The sequence below is a fragment of the Pholcus phalangioides genome, unplaced genomic scaffold (assembly GCF_987345545.1).
Source record: "Pholcus phalangioides strain wild (caught in Gottingen) unplaced genomic scaffold, Ppha-v1.0 ptg000013l_1, whole genome shotgun sequence".
Classification (NCBI taxonomy): domain Eukaryota; kingdom Metazoa; phylum Arthropoda; class Arachnida; order Araneae; family Pholcidae; genus Pholcus; species Pholcus phalangioides.
Genome location: NW_028301606.1, coordinates 28,563,024 through 28,586,216, shown reverse-complemented (window position 1 = coordinate 28,586,216; position 23,193 = coordinate 28,563,024). Strand labels below are relative to the sequence as shown.

General features: G+C 37.9%; 2 protein-coding genes across 3 annotated transcripts in view; both read right to left on the bottom strand.

The window, feature by feature from the left end:
• Positions 1-23,193, bottom strand: part of LOC149078916 (uncharacterized) — an 85,703-nt gene that overhangs the window by 31,799 nt on the left and 30,711 nt on the right. The window contains exon 1 of one of the 2 annotated variants that reach the window (XM_089241122.1): positions 14,830-15,061. The exons of the other annotated variant lie outside the window; for it this stretch is intronic. The gene's annotated coding sequence lies outside the window, so the exon portion shown is untranslated. Of the gene's footprint in view, positions 1-14,829; positions 15,062-23,193 lie in introns of those variants that run through there. 2 annotated transcript variants of the gene reach the window in all.
• LOC149078917 (tektin-4-like) lies at positions 20,278-21,495 on the bottom strand. Its single transcript, XM_089240522.1, has one exon. It carries the CDS (start codon positions 21,493-21,495, stop codon positions 20,278-20,280), a length of 1,218 nt encoding a protein of 405 aa, XP_089096648.1.

The following is a 23,193-nucleotide window of genomic DNA, read 5'->3' as shown; positions in this document are numbered from 1 at the left end:
CTACTATAGTAATATACCGATTATGGGACAGAGCGGGGGCCATGTTTGGTGTTATGGTCGAAGGTTGCCACCCTCTCTGAAGATCGGTATATTGTTATAGTAGCCAACGGAATCAACGAGCGATCTCCACAACTGTTACATCCAATGGAGCGTCACTTGGTACGACAATATCTGTCAGTACTGTGCGCTGAAGGCTTCACATGAAGGGGCTGTACGCCCGAATACCAAGTGTTAGTGTTTCACTAAGCGTCCAATCCAGAGGGGCAAGATTAAAGCGATGTCTTTATGTTATACAGGGTTAATTCATGAGACAACCTTAAGAGGTTATATAAGACACCTAAACAAGAACAAAGAACACCATAGACATGTGTGATCGCATCACAACAGCAAAGGTGAAAAAAGTTGCTTTTAGAGAACGCGGAACAGCATCTCATCCTAGTAGCAAATACCATATTTTCCCGACTGATTTTTTACTGCCATGCCAACCACCCGAAGGTACAGGGGATGTAATGTTATTGGCTTTCTCGTGGTGCACCCTGGATAACGCACAATATACCACAAGTCATTAGACCGCTTGTCATAGTTTGTCGCAGCGTGACCTTTTGAAGGCTCTTCTTCCAATAAAAACCAAAATTTAATCCGAAGGTACATGTGGTTCCAGTGTAGTGCCGTATTGTGTCTATTTTTCAGTGAAATACAGAATTACTTAAACGCTATATTTCTGCTACAATGGATTGGATACTATGAGCGTGAGATTATTATGTACTATATATGGCTCTCTCCCGTCTCCCACAAACTCTTTCTTTCTCGATTTATTTTTGTGGGTCTATCCCCTAGGTATTATTTACTCAATTCCTATTGCAAACTCTTTGAGGATTTCATCGCCAAAATTAGTGGCACTAATGTGTTTTATTCCAGTATTTGCACTCCAACCGCTTTCATCAGGGCTGCACTTGGGAGGGGGGCAAGTGGGCCTGGTGTCCCGAGCGCCATAGCAGAATGGGTGCAAATTTCACCTTTTAACTTCTCCTTCAATTACAAGACCGGCGCCAAAATGCGTGCTTCCTCCGGCTGACCACGCATCTAGTTGCTGCAATGTCATTCATACTCGGCCACCCATTCCAGGACGAAGAATGTTTGTTTAGGCGTGTTCAATCATCCCTTAAAAAAGTTTGTTCTGCGAATTCTCACTCATCCAATATAAACCGTCGGGTGCTTAACTTTTGGAAGCTAGCGCAGTGCCATCCAATTTCAAGGCTACGGATTGTTACGCATTGGAATCTTTCAAAATAAAGATGAAAAATATAAAATATTAAGGTTTTTAAGACATTGCGGTCCACAATATCCTTGCACAGAAAATATTCCCGTGAAGAAGATTCCTCAGGGACATAAATTTCCATGTTTAAAATTACAAACACATAGTATTATACTTATATACGTCCTTCATAGCCTCTAGTTAATCGGTATGACAAGAGTGTGTTTGTTCTCACTGCCCTGAGCACGTGTCACATAAAAATTGCGAAAAATAAATGTTGTCCTTATCTTACACATATTTGTTATTCTTGCGATATGTTGAAGGAAAATAAAAATAGAAGTTTCACTGGAATATAATGTAATAATAATAATGAAAAAAAAATAATAACTTTCATTTTAGAAAATGTGGGTCAGCCTTCATTTGTGGTTCTATTTCCGCAACATGAGACCGGTTATAGACGTGCTAAGCAAAATAACTCTTGAAACGGTTTCTTTTATTATTTCTTTTTGCGCTTTTCCTTTCCGTTAATTTTACCCTCGACGCGTCTTCTTTTCTCTCTCTGACTTTACATTTGTATCTCTACAAGTAGCCGTAATAATAAATAATTAGACACCATTTTCGTTTTCTTTCCTTCGGATTATCCTGCTTGACCTTCGAGCCAAAACCTACTTACGTACGGTTTCCCTGTTCCTATTTTGATTGAAGTTACTTAACTCTTTTTTAGCATGGTTTGTATAGATAGATGTATGACAGGCGTGTAAAGTTATTTTACGTGTAAGTGATTATGTCGGAAATTTCAAGATCATCGGCTCTTGTTAGTTGAATGAGTAATTTAACCTACATCGGTTTCGTATAGAGTTTCTTAAACATATCTGTCCCCCCATCGTCCTCTCCACACTCCTCTGAGAAACAAAATTCTGAGTGCCCTATTACTCAAGTCAGAGTCCCGAAATAATGTGTCTCTCATCGCCTTTCTTTTCAGAAAAAAATTGATCCCACCGCCTCCTTTGCTGGACCAATCCATAGAATCCAGTGTTATATCAGTAGATTATATCACCCACTAACGCGTAACAACCTCCCCTTCCAAGGACGATATCACCCACTTTGGGAAACACTCTCTCTGAATTACCTATATAAACTCACAGGATCCTATATTGAACCATTACTCTGGTTCGCTATAGCGCCCCTTGATATACCATTTTGAGAAATCTTAGTACAATATTTTGAAAATTCTGACTTTAGCTGGGATGTCCCATGTATATAGCCTCTCGCCCTTCTTGGCGATATCTATAAAATAACATTTTCATTTTTCCCCTAGCTACTCTGTTCTAGAAACTAGTTTTATTTCTCTTCTTTTCGAGTTTCTTTTTCTGTGCTGTAACTGATCATGTATTGTTTGAATGACGTCACTAGGCCTGCGGGATTTTCAAATTCATTTTTGGCCTGTATTTTCGTTCAAAATACTAATGTTTAAATTTTTTTTCAGTAACCCATATTAATTTCGCCGGCTTTTTTTTATATCTTTCTGCATATTAATATGAGTACAATCAGTGGTTATTTTTTCAAAACTTCTTGAAGACGTCAGCCACCCCGGGATCATTTTTTTTCTGTAGGATAATAATTTGGAATATTGTACGATTTCGAATAGATATCGAAATAGTTCATCTTTACTCCCAATACGGCCCCTAAGCATGTTTTTTTTTTCCAACAAAACCCTATTAGACAAGAACACTGTTCAGAATTGTTTCTCGATCTTTTTTACCCGTGGCCTCTTTTGGACTATATTTTTCTTCTCGTGAGCCCTATCTTATACAGGGCGTCATACTCATCTGTACTTATTGAACTGATTTGTTTGAATAAATTTATAGTGAAAATTTTTTTTTTTTTAAATTGAGATCTCTGGACAGCTGAGCTAGAGCTCAAGGAGTTTGCCTCTTGTGAGAGCTCTATACAGAGCTATATGTACCTCTTAAGCTTCGGGCAATGTAATGTTCTAGACCCTGTTCTTAGCTGGCAATGACAGCTTACATATTTACATAATTACTACCAAAAAAATCATTTAGGCCCCCTTATGGAAATGAATCTCCCTAGCTATGCCAGGAAGAGGTACACGCGTGAAGCTGGAACTACTTCTATGGGCAATTTTGCTGAATTCTGAAAGTAGTCGATTTTTCCCTCCCACCCAATTTACTTAAAAGTGCTTCATTTCTTCACATCTGTATTGTTTTTCTTCACAGTTCTCTGTTCCACCCCCCTAACTAGCTGTCATGGCTCCCCTAGCACAACTTTTACCCGTACGCTACCCTTACAATATCCCAGAAACACAAGACGGCTATACGGTTCCAAGTTGAGAAACGCTGCTGTAGAATACTGTTTCAGGCTACTAGTACAAAATAGGCCTTTCTTTCACACCACGCACCACTCCGGTCATATCGCCGTGGGCAATTTACTACCGAGTAAGTTGTGCTAGATATGTGAGTATGTGTACCACATAGTCTGAGTGTGTATCTAATGTCGAGTCTGATTTTCCAGTGCTGCCACCAAGATTTCAAATTGTGAGTGAAGTGTAATGATTAAATATTTGTACTGTTGTAGGCCTGCTGCTTTCTGGGGGCGAGACTTTTTAACGAGATCGGCTCCACAGACAAACAACTTTAGCCGACCACTAATGTGACGTCACTAAGGTTCGAAACCAGGTCCGCGCGGTGCGAGTCCGTGACTATGACCATTCCAACACCATAGCGGTGGTACAACAGGACTGGGAGATCTCTATAGTTTGGATAATTGAAGTGGACGAAAAGAAGCGGGGGAGTCCTGACAAGATGTGTGATAGCATCAATGAGCTCAGCTCCACGAAAATCTGATCTAAAGCATTTTTTTTAATCACGCTATAGCATCAAATTATAATGAAAACCACATTGGAAGCATAATCTTGAATTATTAAAATTTCTTATTGTCGAGCAATGATAGACAAATAAAACGTCATTCTAGTTTGAAACTACGTAACTGGTTTAGGCAACATCTTTTGAATACCAACACTATAATTTTCATGCAGCTTACAAAATAATTTATTTCGCGTTGTTTCCAACTTAAACAATCAAAATACCCATAAAAAAGGGGGCAAATCAATCGATCGATTGTTTTACCCTCTCGTTAATAACGATATTTATCTTCACGAAAACAAAACAAAAGCAAAAAAAAACACGACGCAAGGTACTATCACTCGGGTTTTATTTTTTTCCACCGTCACCAAATAAAAGAAACAGACTATAAACGTCAAAGGAAAAGGAATAGATTCTTCCGATTTATCCTACAAATGGTCTTCATCAAAATATCCATTCACCTATTTTTTTTTCAAGGTAATACTCAATATATATGAAAGAAGACCGTAAAATATTGGCGTGATTAGCTAGAAAATGAGAGCAGAGAAATTGTATATAAGCGTTCTTTCAACTTCACGCATGAAAAACGTGAACCCAATGACTTTGTTACACTCATTAACGCTTCTTACTCGTGAAAATCGCTATAGTAGAAGGTGTCCATTAAACTTAAAATACGATGGGCGGTGCACCATTTTGTTATCAAAACGTGACGGCCTAGTTAAACGTATCTCCCCCATTCACTTTATATTATTATTATTCTCGTCAATAGCATAGCGATTCTTTGAGAAATTAAATTAGACGATCAATTATATCACGTCACAAAAAACACCTTAATATTATTTTTTAGCATGTATGAAACCTCTTCCACAATCTGAGGGGGGCGGAGCCGAAACATTTGCAAATACACATTAAAGACATTGACAAGGATCTTCGGCTTCAGCCTTGATGTAAAAGAAATAAATCCAATCAGCAGACAAACCAGTGGCTCTCAAACCTTTTCTACTCGTGACTCCTTCGGCCTTGTTATCGTTCATATGAAGCTCCCCAGAATGAGCGCGGTAGCCCAGATCGATAAGATACTCACCAGAGGGTGTTTAGAGGTGTTGCGAGTTCGAAACCCTGTTCGTCCTTGTCAGAAACTTTCCTGACACTGGGGTACAACGGAAGCGGCAACATGACCACGGTAAAAGATTACTACCGCGGGAAGTCTCACATTGAGGGGTTAGCGATGAGTATAAAAAAAAAGGATTCCGTTCGGAATCAACAATAAATTGTAGGTCCCGATCTAATTAGCCCTCGCGTGCAGAAAATGACCGTGGTGTGACAAAAATGATCTTTTGGGTGTTCCATATAGGGCAGTCGTAAAAATAAGAACCCTTGTGGAGGGAGATGTTCTTTGACCCTTTACTAAGCTGGAAGCAAAAGTATACATACTGCCAAAAGTAATCAATATTACTTTCAAAGTAACATCTTATCATGTATGCCTCCTACGGACATGAAGGCCCTCGTGCAATGTCTGGATGGACACATGCTTCAATTTCTCACCATACTTCACTCTCAATAGCTTTTATTCCTTAATACGTATTGTCTTTTTTCACCGCTCTCTGCGGTTCCCCCCCTTAAAATTGATTTTCAATCATGGCTTCTTCATAATATTCCAGTATCGTAGGGGGGGGGGCCTATGGTCCACATAGTGTGGGCCACACTGTTGTAGAATAAATACATTTGATTCATTCGTTAAACAAACTCGAAGGAAACCGCAATGATTAGGGCAATGGAAGGTAATTAATCCGCTTTTCCCTTTCAAAAATACAAACTACACATCGTCGAGTGACCTCCTCTATTATCTGTGAAGTCGACTATGCAAAGAAAGTGTGTAACAAGTTAGTGCGTACATAGTGTATGCATGCATGCACAAAACGAGATTCGACATACGTTCATTTTTCTTTTCCAGTTTTCTTCAGAAAGCACCTGAGTGAGACGACGCTCTCGCGTGTGTGTGTGCACACAGAAATTAGACCGCTACCTTCCATGTATAAAACCGCAATAGCACGGAATAACCCAACCCACCTTTTCCAAACGAATGATTTTTTTTTCGAATATCCTTTTTTTTCCTTTCAGTTGCCGATTGCCTAGCGGATATGGTCTCGTTACATTAATCAACTGTTGAAACGAAGGTTCCCCCGCCCCCTCGAGGCTTGAATCGCAGTTTTGGAAAAGCGTAAATATATCATGAGAAGAAACAGAAAATCCAGCATGCAAATCAACAAATAGCATTTTCTTAGAAAAGCTTTTTAAATTTTTTGTTTTTTGCGAATACACATTATGGTGTATACCATCATCTATTTGTTCTTTTGGAATTGTCCCTCAGGAAAAAGAAATCATTTCTCTATAATGATTTGCCTCATTAATATTCCTTTCTCAGTACGAACACAATGTCAATAGAATTTAAATGCACCCGACACGGATCATTTATCTCAAAAGATAAGTGAATCGAATCGTGCGAGGTGATTTTCCATTAATTTTCTAGACATAATATACAATACAACTTGGTTAATTCAAACTTTTACGAACCCCCTTGAGTTTCTTATCTAATGTTAAAATTTCGTGTTCAATTCGAACTTTTTGGATAATTTGTAGAAAACAATAACGATTTTTGTGAGAAAATTCCGTTTGGAAAAAATTCTACAAGAAGCCAGACTTAGTTTTTCCCGATGAAGTTGTTGGACAACAAATATTTAAAATATTTAAAGGCTAATAAAAGTTAAAAAAAACTTTGTTCAGATTTAGTGCATTGAGACTGTGTATACCGACTATGCTTTCCAACTAGTGGATCAAGGTTGTAACATTCAATATCTGAATCTTTTTGTCGTCATTAAGAATATGGAAACTATCGAAATAGTTCAGATTGTAATACGTTAATGAAAGTAAATTTTCTCTTGATAGCATAAGAATGATAAGCAAAATTCGGGAAACAGTTTCGTAACGGATGATCATGAACCGTCACCGTAAATCAGGCTTTGAACACGGTCAAGAAATTTTCCGGTATAATTTAATACCCGTTTAACACATTGAGTGGTGATGATGATGTCAGAACCGTAGAATAATGTCGCGGGCTAAGATAATTTATATTATAAATATAAATTGTTAAAATTTGGGAAACACTTTCTTAATTGATGATTGATATTATAATTTCAATAATTGATAACTATTATCTTATTTGAATGTTGATGATTAAGTTGCGAATCAGTAATTTTTACAGATCCAGGATAGAATAACTGGATAATGTGAACTTTTTCCCAGTGACTAAGATGCTCATCTACCACCGTGAAAGTTGATGTCAGGTCCCAGGTTCGAACCGGGGGAAGAACATATAGATAACAAGTTATTTTCCCTGACGAGCTTGAGGCGACCACCGATAGATGTGTGTATATGTGATTATATAGTGTTAATTATTAGTTTTTCTTTTGTGGAACATTGTATGCTTTATTACTGGGTTGCTTTATTTTGGTTATATTTGACATCCATATATTTTACGGACATCTTTTTTCCGCCGCCTTGTTGTGGCTTTTGTATATGTAAAGCTCTGCACATCCCTTGGTGAATTCTGTTTCTATTCGTTTTTGTGAATTTGTTTTTCCGTATCAGTTCTGTACACATTGAGGTTTTCTTGTGTAATGACTTTCAGTCAGTTAGGCTGTACCAGTCATATTCACTGCTTCTAAGGTAGACACTCACGCGAACAGTTAATCTTCTATTCCACAAAAAACAGAAAGAAAAAGAAGCAAAAAACGAAATTCGCATATAGAGTGAATTGCTCAAGGTAAAAGCAGTGTCGAAACGAGATGTTTCCTCAGGTGTAATCAGAATCACACAGCAGCGACGAATTATTAACCAACCGAGAGACGTACGCGATGATATGGTGAAATAGGCGTGGGAAAAATTCCCGCAGCTCCCGCTGGTTCAAGGGGGGAATGGATTGCTTTCGCTAAACGATGAAACGAAACTCCCCGTGGTTTAAAAACGGATTTGAAACCAAAGAAGCTATAGATTCTCTCTTAATTTACATTCGGGAGGATGAGGTTTAAAACATTTTATAGATTGATGCGCACGTGAAAGACACTTTCGAACGAAAGTGGATTGAGGTCAGTAGAACAACGCAGTGAACGCTACTCGTCTATCCGTAATACGCTATAATTCAATCGTCGCTCTGCAACGTACTCTTCTTCTTCTTTAAACCACCTCGGAACCTTACAGCGCGATTCACTTTTTAAATCTTGATTTGATGTGCTAATGAGGTTCACTTTCTTTCGAGACCATCTACGAATTTGTTCGGGTTCTCTAGTGCTTGCTCTTCCTGTTTTCTTTTAGAGAGTGGAACGAGATCGATTGGAAAAAACTCTTCGACCTCAAACTCGATCCAATTGATTTTTCTCTTATTTTCTCATACCTGGATTATTCTAGATTAAGAGATAAAGTGGATAGAGATAAGTCAAATGTATCGATCAATTATATATGGCGCTGTCAAGATAGAGATGGATGATTGAGAAAACGGGTTTCATTCGTGGATGCGTTGAAAACGATCATGTTGGTAGTTCGGGAGCACTCGAATCAATACATAGAATAGTATATTCTAAATGTCTTTAATAATGACGTTTTGAGCATTTAACTGCATGTTAACTGCATAAAAACATTTATGCAGTTAACAAAAACCCAGGTTTAAAACAGAGCCTGGGTTGATGCTCTCGTTGTCAGTGCTTTGTTTCCTTGTAGCATCATGTAAGGAAGCAGTTTATGGCATTTTTACAGAAGGCCGATCGTTAGGTCAGGACACCTGGTTGATAGCATCTATAACAGGCATTCTCGACCCATGGCCCCGCGGGCCAAATGTAGCCATCAGCGTCATCTGATTGCCAAATCATGTAAGTGACCGGCGGAGCAGTTCCATATAATTTAAGTGGAGTGCAGCACATTCCCAGATCACTTCAGTAAGAACCGCAGGTCATTTTTAGATCACTTGAGTGTCTTGCGACTCATTCTCAATTCAGTTAAATGATCCGCTGCAGATCATTTGGTGCTGCTATTTTCAGATAGCTTGCGTGACCCAGCGGCACATTTACAGATAACGCAAGTGACTTGGAGCACATTTAAACACCACTAAAGTGACCAAGGGCGCTGTTTCATATAACTTGAGCAGCCTGCGGTACATCTGCAGATCAATTCAGTGGCCCACGGTAGATTTTCAGATTACTTGAGCAGCCCGCGGCACAATCACAGATCACTTAACCGGCCCGCGGCACATGAACAATTCATTTAATTAAGTGGCCACCTATAGCATACTTGCTTAACCAGTGGTCCATGGAGAAGTTTGGTGTGACTCGTAATCTCTAACTTCGAGTCAAAGCTCCTCATGACGAGATGATGACAGGACTACAGACCTGAGACCAGGTGATCGACCTGGTCTGAAAAAAAAACTGTGTATTGAGTACATTCTATTCTCAGTAATAAATATGACATGTGAAATCAAGCATATTAACGAATGTACCGAAGTCAAACGCCTACAAAAAAAACGACAATCAATATAATGATATCGAACTATGAAATAGACGGGTCTATAGCATGAATACGGCCCGAACCATACATCGTTTTTCTCTCTATATATGAAATATGAGCCTAACAAACGCTCTTGGCCTTTCTTTTTTTTCTTCGGTTCTTGCAGCCCTTAATGAAAAATGACCGCAAGGTCTTGTTCATAAAGAGACAAGGAAAATGCGGTCAGATATAATTATTCCCGTGATAAGTAAAACGAAAAAAAAAAAAGTTGTCTTAATGATTGAATATGGTAACATACGTCGCTTTAGGGTGGAAACCCTTAAAGAAGAAAGTCGTTTTAAGGGTTTTGCTTTGGACATTGACCGTGAGAAAGAATGACAAGATAACCGACCCATCATCGGGATCCGTACTTAAAAAAATAGGCATGACCCAGTGAAGAATGGAACACTCTCCATATTGCTGGTTTTCTTTTGAAGTAGACAAAGCTTTCACTCAGACATACATTTTAACCTCAAATAACCCCCATCTATGATCGATAAAAAATATCTCCTTGCAGGTCAAATGACAATAGCTCACGGTTTTTAAATATAACGTCATTCAAAACTTGGCTCATAATTTTTTGAAAAGAAACAAGTATAGCAAATATCGTCTATAGAGACGATATAGACTTTAAATTGATTATAAGAGACAACGTAGACGATATAGACTTTTGACTATAGAGGATTTTCTAGTACGTCCTGGTGATGGATTATGGTTAAAACCAGGAGTGCAGAACCTCCAGCCCGCTGTCCAAATACGGCCCTTCAAGGGGGTTTCATCCGATGTTCCAGTAAAAATGTATCAGTACTAAACGGTTGATAATATTCCCTTCGTATAAAAATACGGGGAAAGGGATGTATACGGACCATTGCCAATTATCACGAAAAGACTGTCAAAGATAAGTAAAGTTGCTAATTATGCAATTATGGCCAAAGAAAAAAACAAAGGGAAGCAGAGTTGATAATTATAGCCAAAAAATTTTCAAGGGGAAGTTGCTAATTAAATGCTAAAAAAAATTGTCGAAGGTGAGTAAAGTTGCCAACTTTCGTTGAAATTGCTGAGAAATCGACAATGGTGGGGAAATAATTGATCTATTGAAACTCACTTAAAATTTTAATCAAAAAAAAAAAAAAACAAATGTGTGAAATATTAATATATTTATTGGACAATAACTAATATTGGTAATTATAGTGATAATTATCACCGTATAAAAGTCGTCTGAATACTGGATTTCTGAATCCTGGGACATTTTATAGGAAAGTCGGGGACAGTCAAAAATACCGGGATGCCCCGTAAGATATGGGTCACATGGTCACCTTATTTTTTTTTTTTGCAGTTTCTGGCCCGGGAGCGGCAGAAGTGTTACTTGTCTGGCCCGTGGACACTGATCATAATGGCTAAGTAAAAGAGAAGTTATGAAATGGATGGGAAATATTCTTGTTCAAAAGTTGTGTGTTTTAATCATAGTTTTATAAATAGCAGATATAAGATGTGCCGTCATATCATAACTCTTCGACAAATAGGTTACCCATAAACTCTGAGATGTTTGATCAGTGTACTCAAAATGTTAGAAAATACAGTGATACCACAACTTAAGAATTTTTCGGCTAACGAAAATTTTTCTCGTGATCTTTTTGCCTCGGATAACGAATGTGGATTCAGCGAACGAACATTTTGATTGATATATGGATGCACGTGCTAACATAAAAAAGCTGCATCGTGAATTGAGTTTTAGCGCCATTCGTCATCAGAATTAGTCATTCGAGCCCGATTAACTCATGTCCAGCTCAGAATCTTTTTTTCGATGCACCTACACTTCTCTTTCTGAATTTTTTTGAACCATTTCATGGAAAATAAAAAATTTAGCCAATAGGAAATGAATTTTTAAAAAAAAGGAGCCTATGTTTCTTTTCAGAGCACGCTTTGTTTCAGTGCAAGACTCTGAGCATCAAACTGGATAGTCTGGACATTCTAGGAGCTTGTCTTTTTCTATCTGCATTTATGCAGATTACGCAGAAATCAGCTGGCCAAATTACAAATGGATGGGGATGCCTATGAATTCGACTGTGTTGTATGAACAACCATTACCAGCTTCAGCAGATTGAAGCTAGTGTTGACTTGCAAGTGGTTTCCGGGCTATTAGGCCATGGTCTAACGAAGCCTTTCTCGCTTGTCGCGGAAACCAACGTCCGTTTAACCTCAGAAGAAGCCTGCTACATATGCCGGCGAAACGTTAGGAAGAAAATCCATTAGCCCACAGTTTCCCAAACTTTTTTGTTCCATCGCCCTTTCTTCAAATTTGTTTTCATTCTCATCGCCCCCCCAACTAAAGTCGACGCATTGGCTCCTATACTAAATTCAAAAATTTCTAATGCCTCCTGAACTTTTGCATTGCCCCCAGGGGGGTGATATTACCTACTTTGGGAAACACTGCATCAGACCATGGCCTAATAGCTCAGAAACCGTTTGCAAGTCATTGGACGCTGGCTTCGATTTCCTGAGACAATACTTCAAAGCTGGTGCTGGTGGTACGTGTGCCGTACATTAGTATGTGTATAAAATAAAAATATCTTCCATGTCTCTCATATTCCTATAGATTCTCATTTATCCAATTTTGAAGCCATTCATTTCAGCCTTTAGTCAGTTTTTGTCTTTTTTATAGCGTTCCTCGGTGTTTTAAAAAACTTATCTTTAAATTTTAGGCAGGACCTGTGGGACGAATCAAACAATTTTCCATAGAAACCTATGGGAAAATCACTTTTCGGCTTACTAAGATTTCGGCTAACGAAAGTGATTCCAGAACGAATCATCTTCGTTAGCCGAGTATCGCTCTTTCTGTTTTCTAAAAACAACTATGCGTTTCACAATCCCGGGAGAGATTATCTGCACTATAATAATTGCATTGAGCAGCTGATTATGCACCTAAAAATGTGATTGACGCACGCATATGCATGCTATGCGTAAGCGTGACTCATGCTATCCCGACAAGTGATTTTCGTGTTTTTTTGTGTTCAAATTAAAGCAGCATTAAACACGAAACTTCTTGACGGAATCAGTCCATTAAAAAATGATCTTCCGCGCGTATCGGATGACTCAATTTCACTCCATTTTCTTTGTCTTTTTTCCCCCTCGTACGCAATACATATGTATTTTCTTTTTCTGAAGCACGCCAATTGTGATGTTGATATAAATCATAGATTTTAAGATAAATGCAACCGAATTCCAAAGACAGAGCATATAACACAATAGAAATAGTTATCCGCTTAAGGAATTAATTAACAATTACCCAGGCCACGGCAAACTATTTTGTACGCAGAAAAGAAGAAGGCCAAGGCTTCCAAGTTGAACTGATTAATTCTTGATGTTAATAGTGAATGTTACTTATGGGATTTTGATTAGTAAAATTATAGGGTTATAAAACGACATTATTCTATTCAGTTTATTTAATTAAGTAAGAAAATCATAATAAATATACATTACTCGAGCAACTAAAAATGATTTGGATAAAATTTGGGAGAAATGGAATATGACAAATTTAATAATACCAGATCATGTGGAATAATACCAGAACATACCAATACCAAATATTTTTGATATATTTGACATCTATATATTTTACGAGCATTTATTTTCCAGCCACCTCGTTGGGTAGTTTGTCTGTTGTGGCCTTCGCATTAGTGCAATTGAAGAATCTTAACACAGTCGAATCCCGTTATAAAGAACTCCAAGAAACCGGAGAAAACACTTCGTTACAACGAAATTTCGTTATAAAGTAATTTCAGATTCTTTGCATTGTTCCTATGTATACTTATTAGAGGGATTATAAAACCGTTCGTTAAAACGAAATTTTCGCTATAACGGTATTCGTTAAAACGGGATTCGACTGTACAAATACAAACGCAAAGACAACAAAAAAGCAAAATGGTCTAACAATGTGGATGAAATTTAAAAAAAAATGTCGATAAAGATGAAAAAATGTCAACGATTAAGCCTATGGAGATTAAAGAAAATTTCCATAAAGATTTAAGAAAAATGTCCATGAAATGATAAAATGTCAATAAGAAAAATTAAATAAATGCGCTTTAAAATTGAAAAAATGCCCATAAAGCATGGAAAAAAATTCGAAAAAGATTCCTGAATGGTAACAAAAAACAAATTGTCCAACAGAGCTGATGGAAGTGAAAAATATGTCCATAAAAATGAAAAAAAAAAGTCCTTCAAAAGCACTTTCAATCTCTAAGATTATAAAATTTTTCATAAAAATTGGAAAAATTTCCATAATGATTTTCTATAAAGGTGAAACAATGCCAATAAAATTGAAAAAACTTCCACAAAGATTAAAAAAAAAACGTCCCTAAAAAATTACTTCAAAAAATATGTGCTCATAATTTACACGCATATCATTTAAGTATTAATGTAATTATTATTTGATGCTTGAATTTTTTTTATTGACAGAATCCATCCTCTTTATTTATATTAAATTGCAAGGATTAAAATGAGAAAAAATTATTTCAATAATTATTAATTCACGAACACTATATAGTTCCATATAGCATTGACCAAAAAAGAAATCGTTTATTAATAATTTTATTGGCGATTTATTAATGATTATTTAATTTATAAATGAAATAGTAAATAATCTTTTACAGCTAATGTATGTCCTTCTGTTAAATATTATTTACTGTGATGCATATAATAAAAATAAATAATTTAAGTAATTATAAATTATATAAATATCTAATTCATCGTTTTTTAACTAAGAAAAAAATCTATCTTATTATAATTAGAGGTATTCAAGGATGTATAATTGTCAAAAAATATTCTTCTCATAAAATAACTGAAACGTTATCAAAACATAACTTATACAGTAAAACCCCTCTTAACGGATACCCCTCTTTTACGGCCAAATAATAATTTCCCCGCGTATAATAAAAGTATGCTTTTCCATCCCCTGATTAATAGTCACCCCCCTCTTTTACGGACGATTTTTTTTTTGTCGCACCGGTGTCCGCAAAAGAGAGGTTTTACTGTATTATTGAAAATTAAGAATCATATTTTATGTCTTTAAAACAAAAAAGTATATAATTATATAGTACTTACAGCCGGATATTTCCACGAAATTCTTCAAGTTCCATGACTTAAGTTATGTGTCATATAAAAAACATCAAAATGTTATAAAAACCGCAACACAATCGTTGTTTTACTTTTGTTAGTCCCAGCAGCTGAACTTAAAATTGTTTCTTTTTTTTTCTCTCTCTCTCTTTTACTTTTTAACAACTTGTTAGCGTTTTCCACATTCGCGTCTGATACCAATGGAGAAAGAGCGCACTTTAACGGTGGAAACCGAAAGCTGTTTTCGAAATACCAAAAAAAAAAAAAAGGAAAAAAAGAGCAAAAAAATCTGTGCCAAATGAAGTCTGGCAAGCCCAGCTCACGTCGCCAACCATGCATCACGAACTAGTTGGCGGCAAAAGAAAAAACAATAATAATAGTACATTGAGTAGTAACAAACTTAATTTCCCATTAGATTGATTAATAAAATTTTAATGAATCGGAAAATGAAGCAGAAATGTCTGACATTAAGAAATTTTATTTCGTTACTATCCAATCTTCAAACTTATGGGATGCAATAAATCTCTGATATATTTTTCTTAGTAAGGGGTCATTCAAGTATTACGGCATCATCGATGGGGAGGCGGGGGTTTCCGATTTGCTGACTTTTGACGAAAAAGGGGGAGGGGGGCTTAAATGATGCTTATGTCATGAACCACCCTTTATAAAATATATGAAATATTCTTAATGGCACCTTTGATGGGTGTGTGCCAGAAACGGGAAAAACCTTTCCCCAGTTTGTCGGCAAATGAACTAACATTTGCCCTATTGATAAGTCCTTTATAGAACTACTTTAGAGATCTCTAAATGTTCCGCAGATAGGATCCTTCAAGTGATCCGGAAATGCGTCTGGACCGCTTAAGCGCTCTAGAAATATGTCGCGGGCCCACCAATATGCGTTAGGAGGTGGAGGGCAGAGATGGCGGAATTTTGCTAACAAGGGGGGTCAAAAATGGCTAAAAATTTGCTGACGTAATCCTTGAACGGCCCCGAACCATCCATGATCACGTAGGGACTCGGGTTTTCTGATAACAATAGCCAAATGATAACTATATCCGAAGAAAATCCCGTTTGCAAGTACACTGACCATACATTCCGTTTGGACGAACGTGAAGCATGGTGAACGGATATTGGTAAAAAACTGGACAACGCTATTTTTCTTTCCCACATAATTGGTTGCATATAATGTTCAATCGTTCCATTTTTTTTTTTTTTTTAATTCTATAAAACGGCAGTTTTCCCCCCTTTCAGCTCAAATCCTGCATTTGTTTTTATTCAGCCATTGTAAGCCGTTAGAATGGAATTGTCTAAGGTATATCATGACTTATGATACTTTTTTTAATGTACAATACTTTTCATGGATCTCCTGAGAAAAAATCATCTCGGGAAAAGAAATTTGAATCTGGTCAACTGAAAGAAACTGATCCATAACCAAAGGAATTTTTTTTTCATGTCATACATGTGCCTTCACTATAGGAAAGCAATTGTAAAAGCAATTCCACTTGTACATGGATCACAGCGAATACTACAGACCGATTACGACATCAGGTACGGAAGTTTTTGTCAACGAGGTAGGGAGGCGCGAACACCTTCTAGCCTTTTACATAGTCTTGCACGCTAATAACGATAACTTACAGGGGAAAAAAATTAGTTTGGTAAAACCTTAGCTTCTCTCAGAATGCGCCAAAAAAAACTTCCGACGGAAAAAGAAATTGATAACATTATCCAAAGTCTCATTAACTGTAAACAAATTTTTTCTCATGTTATGATATTGGCCCATTCCGTACTTTGGAAAAGTGATAACAATACCCGAATGATAACCTCAATCGTGATTTGAATAAGCGGCATCGACTGTATAAATAAGAATGTCAAAATTTTGTTTATCATCTAGCTCAGTGGTTCCCAACCTGTAGCACGCGTGGCGGGAAATTCAGGGGATAGTGAGAAATAATCAGGAAAATGGCGGAACGAGCTGAAAAAATGACAAAAAAGGGCAAAATAATAGAAGTGCACGCAAACTTCTTATGCATATCTAAGATTGCTCACGCATTTCTAGAGGTGAGCAAGCTTTCTCTGTTGAGCCTATAGAGGGCGCTAACTTTCCTAATGAAAAGTAAAAATCTTAAGCATTGTGATTATTGTAATTAAATATAACTTTCATTTCATTTTTTATGTCTGATTTATTCGCGAAGCTTTATATATTAAATATCGATTCCTTCATCAGTTTTCAATACGCGAACTATACTAACATTTTAAACTGGCAAATTGAATTGTGTTCCCCGCATAATCGGATATTGTGTGCTGGAATCGTTGATATCCGATTAAACGGGGCCGACGGTATCGCAGAGAGATATGTCAACAAAAAAATGATATACAATACAATAATACCGAAATTAAATTAAATTAACAAAATTAATAAAAACACATACTTTCATGAACAAACAGTCTAATTAATATTTATTAATTTATAACGACTATAAATTAGATAATAGTAATAACAATTCTTATCTAGTTTATGATTGATTATCAATTCACGAAATTTATGGGGCTTTTTTTATAATAGAGTTTTCTCTTTGGTGCTGTACTTTAAGTGGGTATAATGTTATCTGTATAGAGTAATAGATGCATGATGTTAAAGTCTTCTCTTATAGCGAGATTATTCAGAATGCATCTTTTACAAAATGGCATCTTCGTCAGTGAAAACGTCGATGTCAGGTTCAAAAAAATATACATTATAAAGCTTTTCAATTTATTTATTTCACGTATTTTGTATTTTTTGTGTGTGTGCAGTGAAAGCATTTTGAAATGAAAATCCAATTCCCATTCGAATACCATATCTCTTCAGCACAGCTCAAACCAGAACCAAAGATCATTATCGAGTCTATCGGACAGCATTCTGATCATTGATTTTATATAGTCAATAAATCACTTATTGAAGAATCCAATTTCCACATTCCTTCGATTCGTTCAATCACAAGCTCTAAATGTATGTTTTTCTCCCACAAACTGTGCTGTGTATTTCCAATAAGGAAGCATAAGGATATGAAAAATTTTAGCGTCATCAATTTAATTTCTTATCGAAATATCAATGGCCCTGATAATTATGATCGAATACCCGAAAAAAAAGATCAGTCAAGAGTCGAATCTTTTTCGTTTTTGTACAAAAATCGTTAAGCACACATTCTGGAAATTATTCCATCTACAATTGACTATGTATTGAAATCTAATAAATTCCAATATATTTGAAAAAATAATTTATCCCATTCCCACTCTTAAAAAACCACACTAACGTTTACTCACCACGGCATTGACACATGATTTTGAGATAGAAGAAAATGCCATATATTTTTCTTTCCGGTCAATTTTCGGCTCTATCTTTTCGACCGATTTACGCAATGGAGCGTAAATGATAATCAACTTAGATGTTTCTGTACCAATAAATCAATTTTGTATTCCCATATAACAATGATCTATCATCACTGTATCTTTTCTCCATCTATCAGAACGGCGGAATATGATTTCCGTGTTTTTCCCGTTGATTTATACATGACTAATCAAACTAGTTAGTCACCTGCTAAACCACTACATATGATTTCGATTATGTAATAACTCGGTGAGAAAAGTTTCCATGTCTAGGATCGTCTCAAAAACATCATCGCCCCCCCCCCCTCCAGACAATGTGGTGTTCTGAGGCAGGCCTTACCGGGCTGGGTAAAAAAACCACCAACCGAAAGATACGCTGACCATATCGCCGTATCGCAATATCGGCTCAAAACCACCTACCACTTTGCATACTTTCTCTCGAGAATCATAGTAGAGCACTTGATCTAATTATCATGCAGGCCTTATTATGATTGTCATCAGATTCTCCCTCCCACGGCATGATTATATATTTAAAACTACACTGATAGACAAAATTGCGCGACTGTCTATAGAACAACCACGGAAATATTCAGGACATCATATCCACGGGCAAATCACAAAATAGTCTGACGACTTTCATCATGTGTCCAACGACTACAAAATGTTGCGCAACTGGTTTCAAGTTTACCATCCGAGGTGATAGACCATACATGCTTAACAAATGGCCCATGGGCAATTGTGGTCCTCGAAGTCATATGATGTGGCCCGCGGCCTCGAGCCTTATTCTGCAAAGACTAACTAAGCGGAACATTTTCAGATCACTTAAGTTCCCCACGGAATGTTTTCTGACCCCTTGAGTTACTTGCGAATTATTTCCAGATCACTTGAGTGACCCGCGGCGGCACAGTTCCAGATCGTTTAAGTGACCCACGCCACTTTTACAGATAACTTAAGTAACCGGCGGCGCTGTTCGAGATAATTTAGTTAAGTGGCCCGTAACACTATGATATATCCATGGCCCGCGACCTAAAACCCAAATTTTCCAAGAATGAACTAAGTGTGTGACATTCAGTCAATTAAATGACCCGTCACACATTTGAAGCACTTACGTGGCCCGTGGCGCAGTTCCACATCACTCAAGTGCTCTACGACATATTCACAGATCACTTGAGAGACACCCCCAGCACAGTTCCAGGGAACTTGAGTGGCCCACGACACATTTCCAGATCACTTCTGTCATCCACGGCACATCTACAGATCAGTTAAGTAGCTTGTGGCACAGTTATAAATCACTTAAGTGGCCCGCGGCTCATTGAGAGATCACTTAAGTAACCCGCAGCATATTCCAAATCACTCAAGTGATCCGCGACCCATTTACAGATCAATTAATCATCACACAGTGACGTGTGGCGCGTTTACAGAGCACTTAAATGGCCCGTGGAGCAATTCTACATCCCTCAAGTGACCAAGGGCGCGTTGACTCAAGTGGCCCGCGGCACAGTTCCAGATCACTTAAGTGGTCCGTGACAGGTTTTCAAACCAATGAAGTGTTCCCTTCTCTCTCCTAAAGGTTGAGCACCCTTGATGTAGTCGGTACGAACCAACATTCCCGCTTGAATTTTCAAGCAATTGATGTGCGTGTGTGTGTGCCAAAGCAATGAATTCTTACTCTAAATTATGAGAGATCACTTTTTTTCCCCTAACATCTATCAATTTTGTGAGCTAGCAGCCATACGCACTCTTTCTAATCAAGACATCACAGAGGCATGATGAATAAATATGTCACCGAATCGAAGACAATGATTCACGTAGAAGTATTTATTCCCATGATGGGGGTGGGGGAAGGGAAATCTCTAATAACATTCACGATTATACATGAAACAAAAATCTTTGCAAATCTTAGCATAATCGATCGTCTAAATGCAAATAATATTTCTATGGGGAGAGTTGCGCAGTTTCATCTACTCATTCATTTTTAAAATCTAGAATTAAGTATTTGTCAATGAAGAGTATCGTTTGAAAAAAGAAATGCATCTTTTTCTTTTGCTACTTTTCCCACGTAACGTCGGTGAATCAGTAGCCGTACAGATCGTGCTTCTGGGGGTACTTCTGTCTAATCCGGGAACATCTCACCTGATCCACGGCCACGGAGTTCTCCTTGATGGCGATCTCCCTCTCGATGTCCCTGCGGGTCTCTTGCAGATTCCTGAGCACCGCTTCAGCCCTGACGAGTTGCTCCTGCAGCTGCTGGATGGTCGCGGACAGGATTCGCGACTCCTGGACGAGGAATTCCTGAGCCGGATCGTGGCAGAGTTCGACGTTGGGCCTGCCGTAACGCAGGTGCAATCTCGTCTGAACTTTCTTCAGGGATGGCTCCTTCTCGAGAATGGCTGTCCTGAGGTTGTTGACGGTCTTCTCGGCCTGAGGGATCGACTCGCCCACCAGACGGAGGTGTTCGCGGAGCCTGTACAGGCAGTCGTTGGTCTCGATGTTGCGCCTGTGGAATTCGGCCAGTACGATGTCCGACTGCCTCTGAATATCCTCGGCCCCCTTTTTGACGTGCTGTTCCACCAGGAACGCTAGCTCTTTGGATGCTTCGACCTCGACGTTACACAACTTGATGTTCTCTCGGGTGAAATCGACCCATTCTTTTGGAGTCGACCACTTGGACGGTATGTCTTCGGGACCCGGGTACGAAGCGATCTGATCGGACGACGTGTTCTTCATCATGCTGCAGCTGGCGTCGATACTATAAGCCTCCCACTTGTCGCTCCAGTCTTTCTCCAGCTGGTTCTTCGCAGCGTAGTCCTTGCGGAGTTGTTCCTCAGTCTCGCTGATGTATTTATGGGTGAGGTTGCGGTACATCTCGACCATCTCGGCTTCCTTCAGGAGCTCTCGCTGCACGTTGTCTTCGACGAGGTCGGTCGAGACTCTCAACTTTCTCACGTCGAGGCATTCCCTGGCCACGATGGCGCACTTGTCCGCTTTATCCAGGGAGCTCCAGAGCCTCGTCTTCAGCAGCTCCAGCCTCTTGATTTCGGCAGTGATGGCTTCGAGGCACCTCTCGAGCTTGTTCTTCCATTCGCGTATGTCCTTGGCTCGCTCCGAGAGTTTCTCGGTGGCAGTGTCCTGTATGGAAGCTGTGAGGATCTGCTTCTCTTGTATGAGCTGCTTGCTCTGCTCTTTCACGCGGAACCATTCCGACCTGCTGTTGTCCGACTCGTTGAAACGACGCTGATTGTTTTGCCGCCACTCGTCGATAGTGTAAATTTGAGGAGTTGACGTGTCCATTCCGGGTTGTACGAACTTTGTTACACAAAAGAAAATCTACGGCTAAAAAGATATAGGGCCAAACTAGTATACACACGTTATCATTCAATCGGAGAATCTCACATTTCGAGGAAGCGGTAATATTTTTCTTTTGACTCTGATGCTTGTGCCGTTGCTTTTGGGCCTTTGAAACATATCGGTTGCTCGAGAGCGAGAATAATAACAAAAATACATTTGTTGATGAAAATGTTGCCATCGATACAACTTGCATCTCAATCAATACGTAAAAAATTCAGTCTTATTTTTCCAAAGAAATAGTTTGCGAAGCCTTAAATCAAGTCAAATTTATTTTATTACACCGCGGAGGTGCTTAACTCTAACACCATCAAACAGAACGAGCATTTACAAAGAAAATCATCATTCAATTTACCAACTTGTACTTCGCATTCAAAAGTAAAAAGAATGAGCTTGAAAATTCTTAATAATCATCGTATAAATACTTTGGATAAGCAAGTATTATACGATCATTTACTGCATATTAAAAATATTTTTATCCTGGGTTGAGCACAATAAAAGTTCCCTCTGTTTCGAGCTGTCTACAGTGAAATATTCATCAGAAAGCTACGAAACTTTGTACATGTGACCGAATTGCTCAAGTTTGAATTGAAAAATTCAAGAAGGCGTTCCATCCCATTTCTTCTTTAAGGATTACGACGTTGGGGCTTTACAAGAACGTGCTTTGCTGGTGAAACTCTTTTACGTACAGTGTGATTTTTCACCAAAAAAGTTACACTGATATTTTTCGTCTGTAAAAAGGCTCTGAAAACTCAACCCCCCCCCCCCCATTCCTTCAATGAGCCATTCCCAATGTTTCTTAATTTTCTGGTGGGTATTCAAGGCCTTAGACAGCTTAGAACAAAGGAAATGCAGATCAAGTCTTCAGTTGTATCTCACTTTCATTATGTCACGTTTTTATTTTTTCTCCCGACAAGCGCGATATAAGGGAGAATTACTGATAATTTTCTCATGTTTCACATAATTAGTATCTAGTAATTAAAAAATTAAGTAAACATTTATTGGTGTTCAACCAGGGCTGGAACTAGAGGAGGACGGGTTGGGAGCAACTGCCCCATATGACGAAACTTAGGGGGTGGCAGTTTTAGGTGGGAACAAAAAACATCCTCGAATTTTAAGTTGTTGGAGCGCCAAAATCATGTTTGCCCAGTTCGGAAAAAAAATCCTAGCTACATCCCTGCTTTCTCTCAACATCAGCTGGATTGAGTTTTTTTTTTTTGGTACTTTTAAAAATTAACTGATAAACATGTTTACATTTTTATGCAAACTCAAAAATACTCGTTGACCGAATTATGCAACATCCTTTAAAAAAAAAATAATAATAATCAAACTATAAAATTATACCATTATATAGGTTAACATAAATCTAGTAATCACCGATCATTTTGAAAGGTAGAAAAAAAAATGTATTGAAATCACACGTATAAGTCCACAAATCGTCTGAATCTGCCAAATAAAATTCTTGTTGTTTTATATTTCCGATACGTCCTGCCTTTAAAACACAGAAAACAGTTTGAAAAGAAAGATAAATAAGGTTATCTCTTGAAGAAATAGTGAAAAAAAATCATGAATTTTTTTATCCAGATAACTAGTCACCGATGCTACAGAGAAATGAAGCATTTTTATTTCTCTTTCGTATCACTT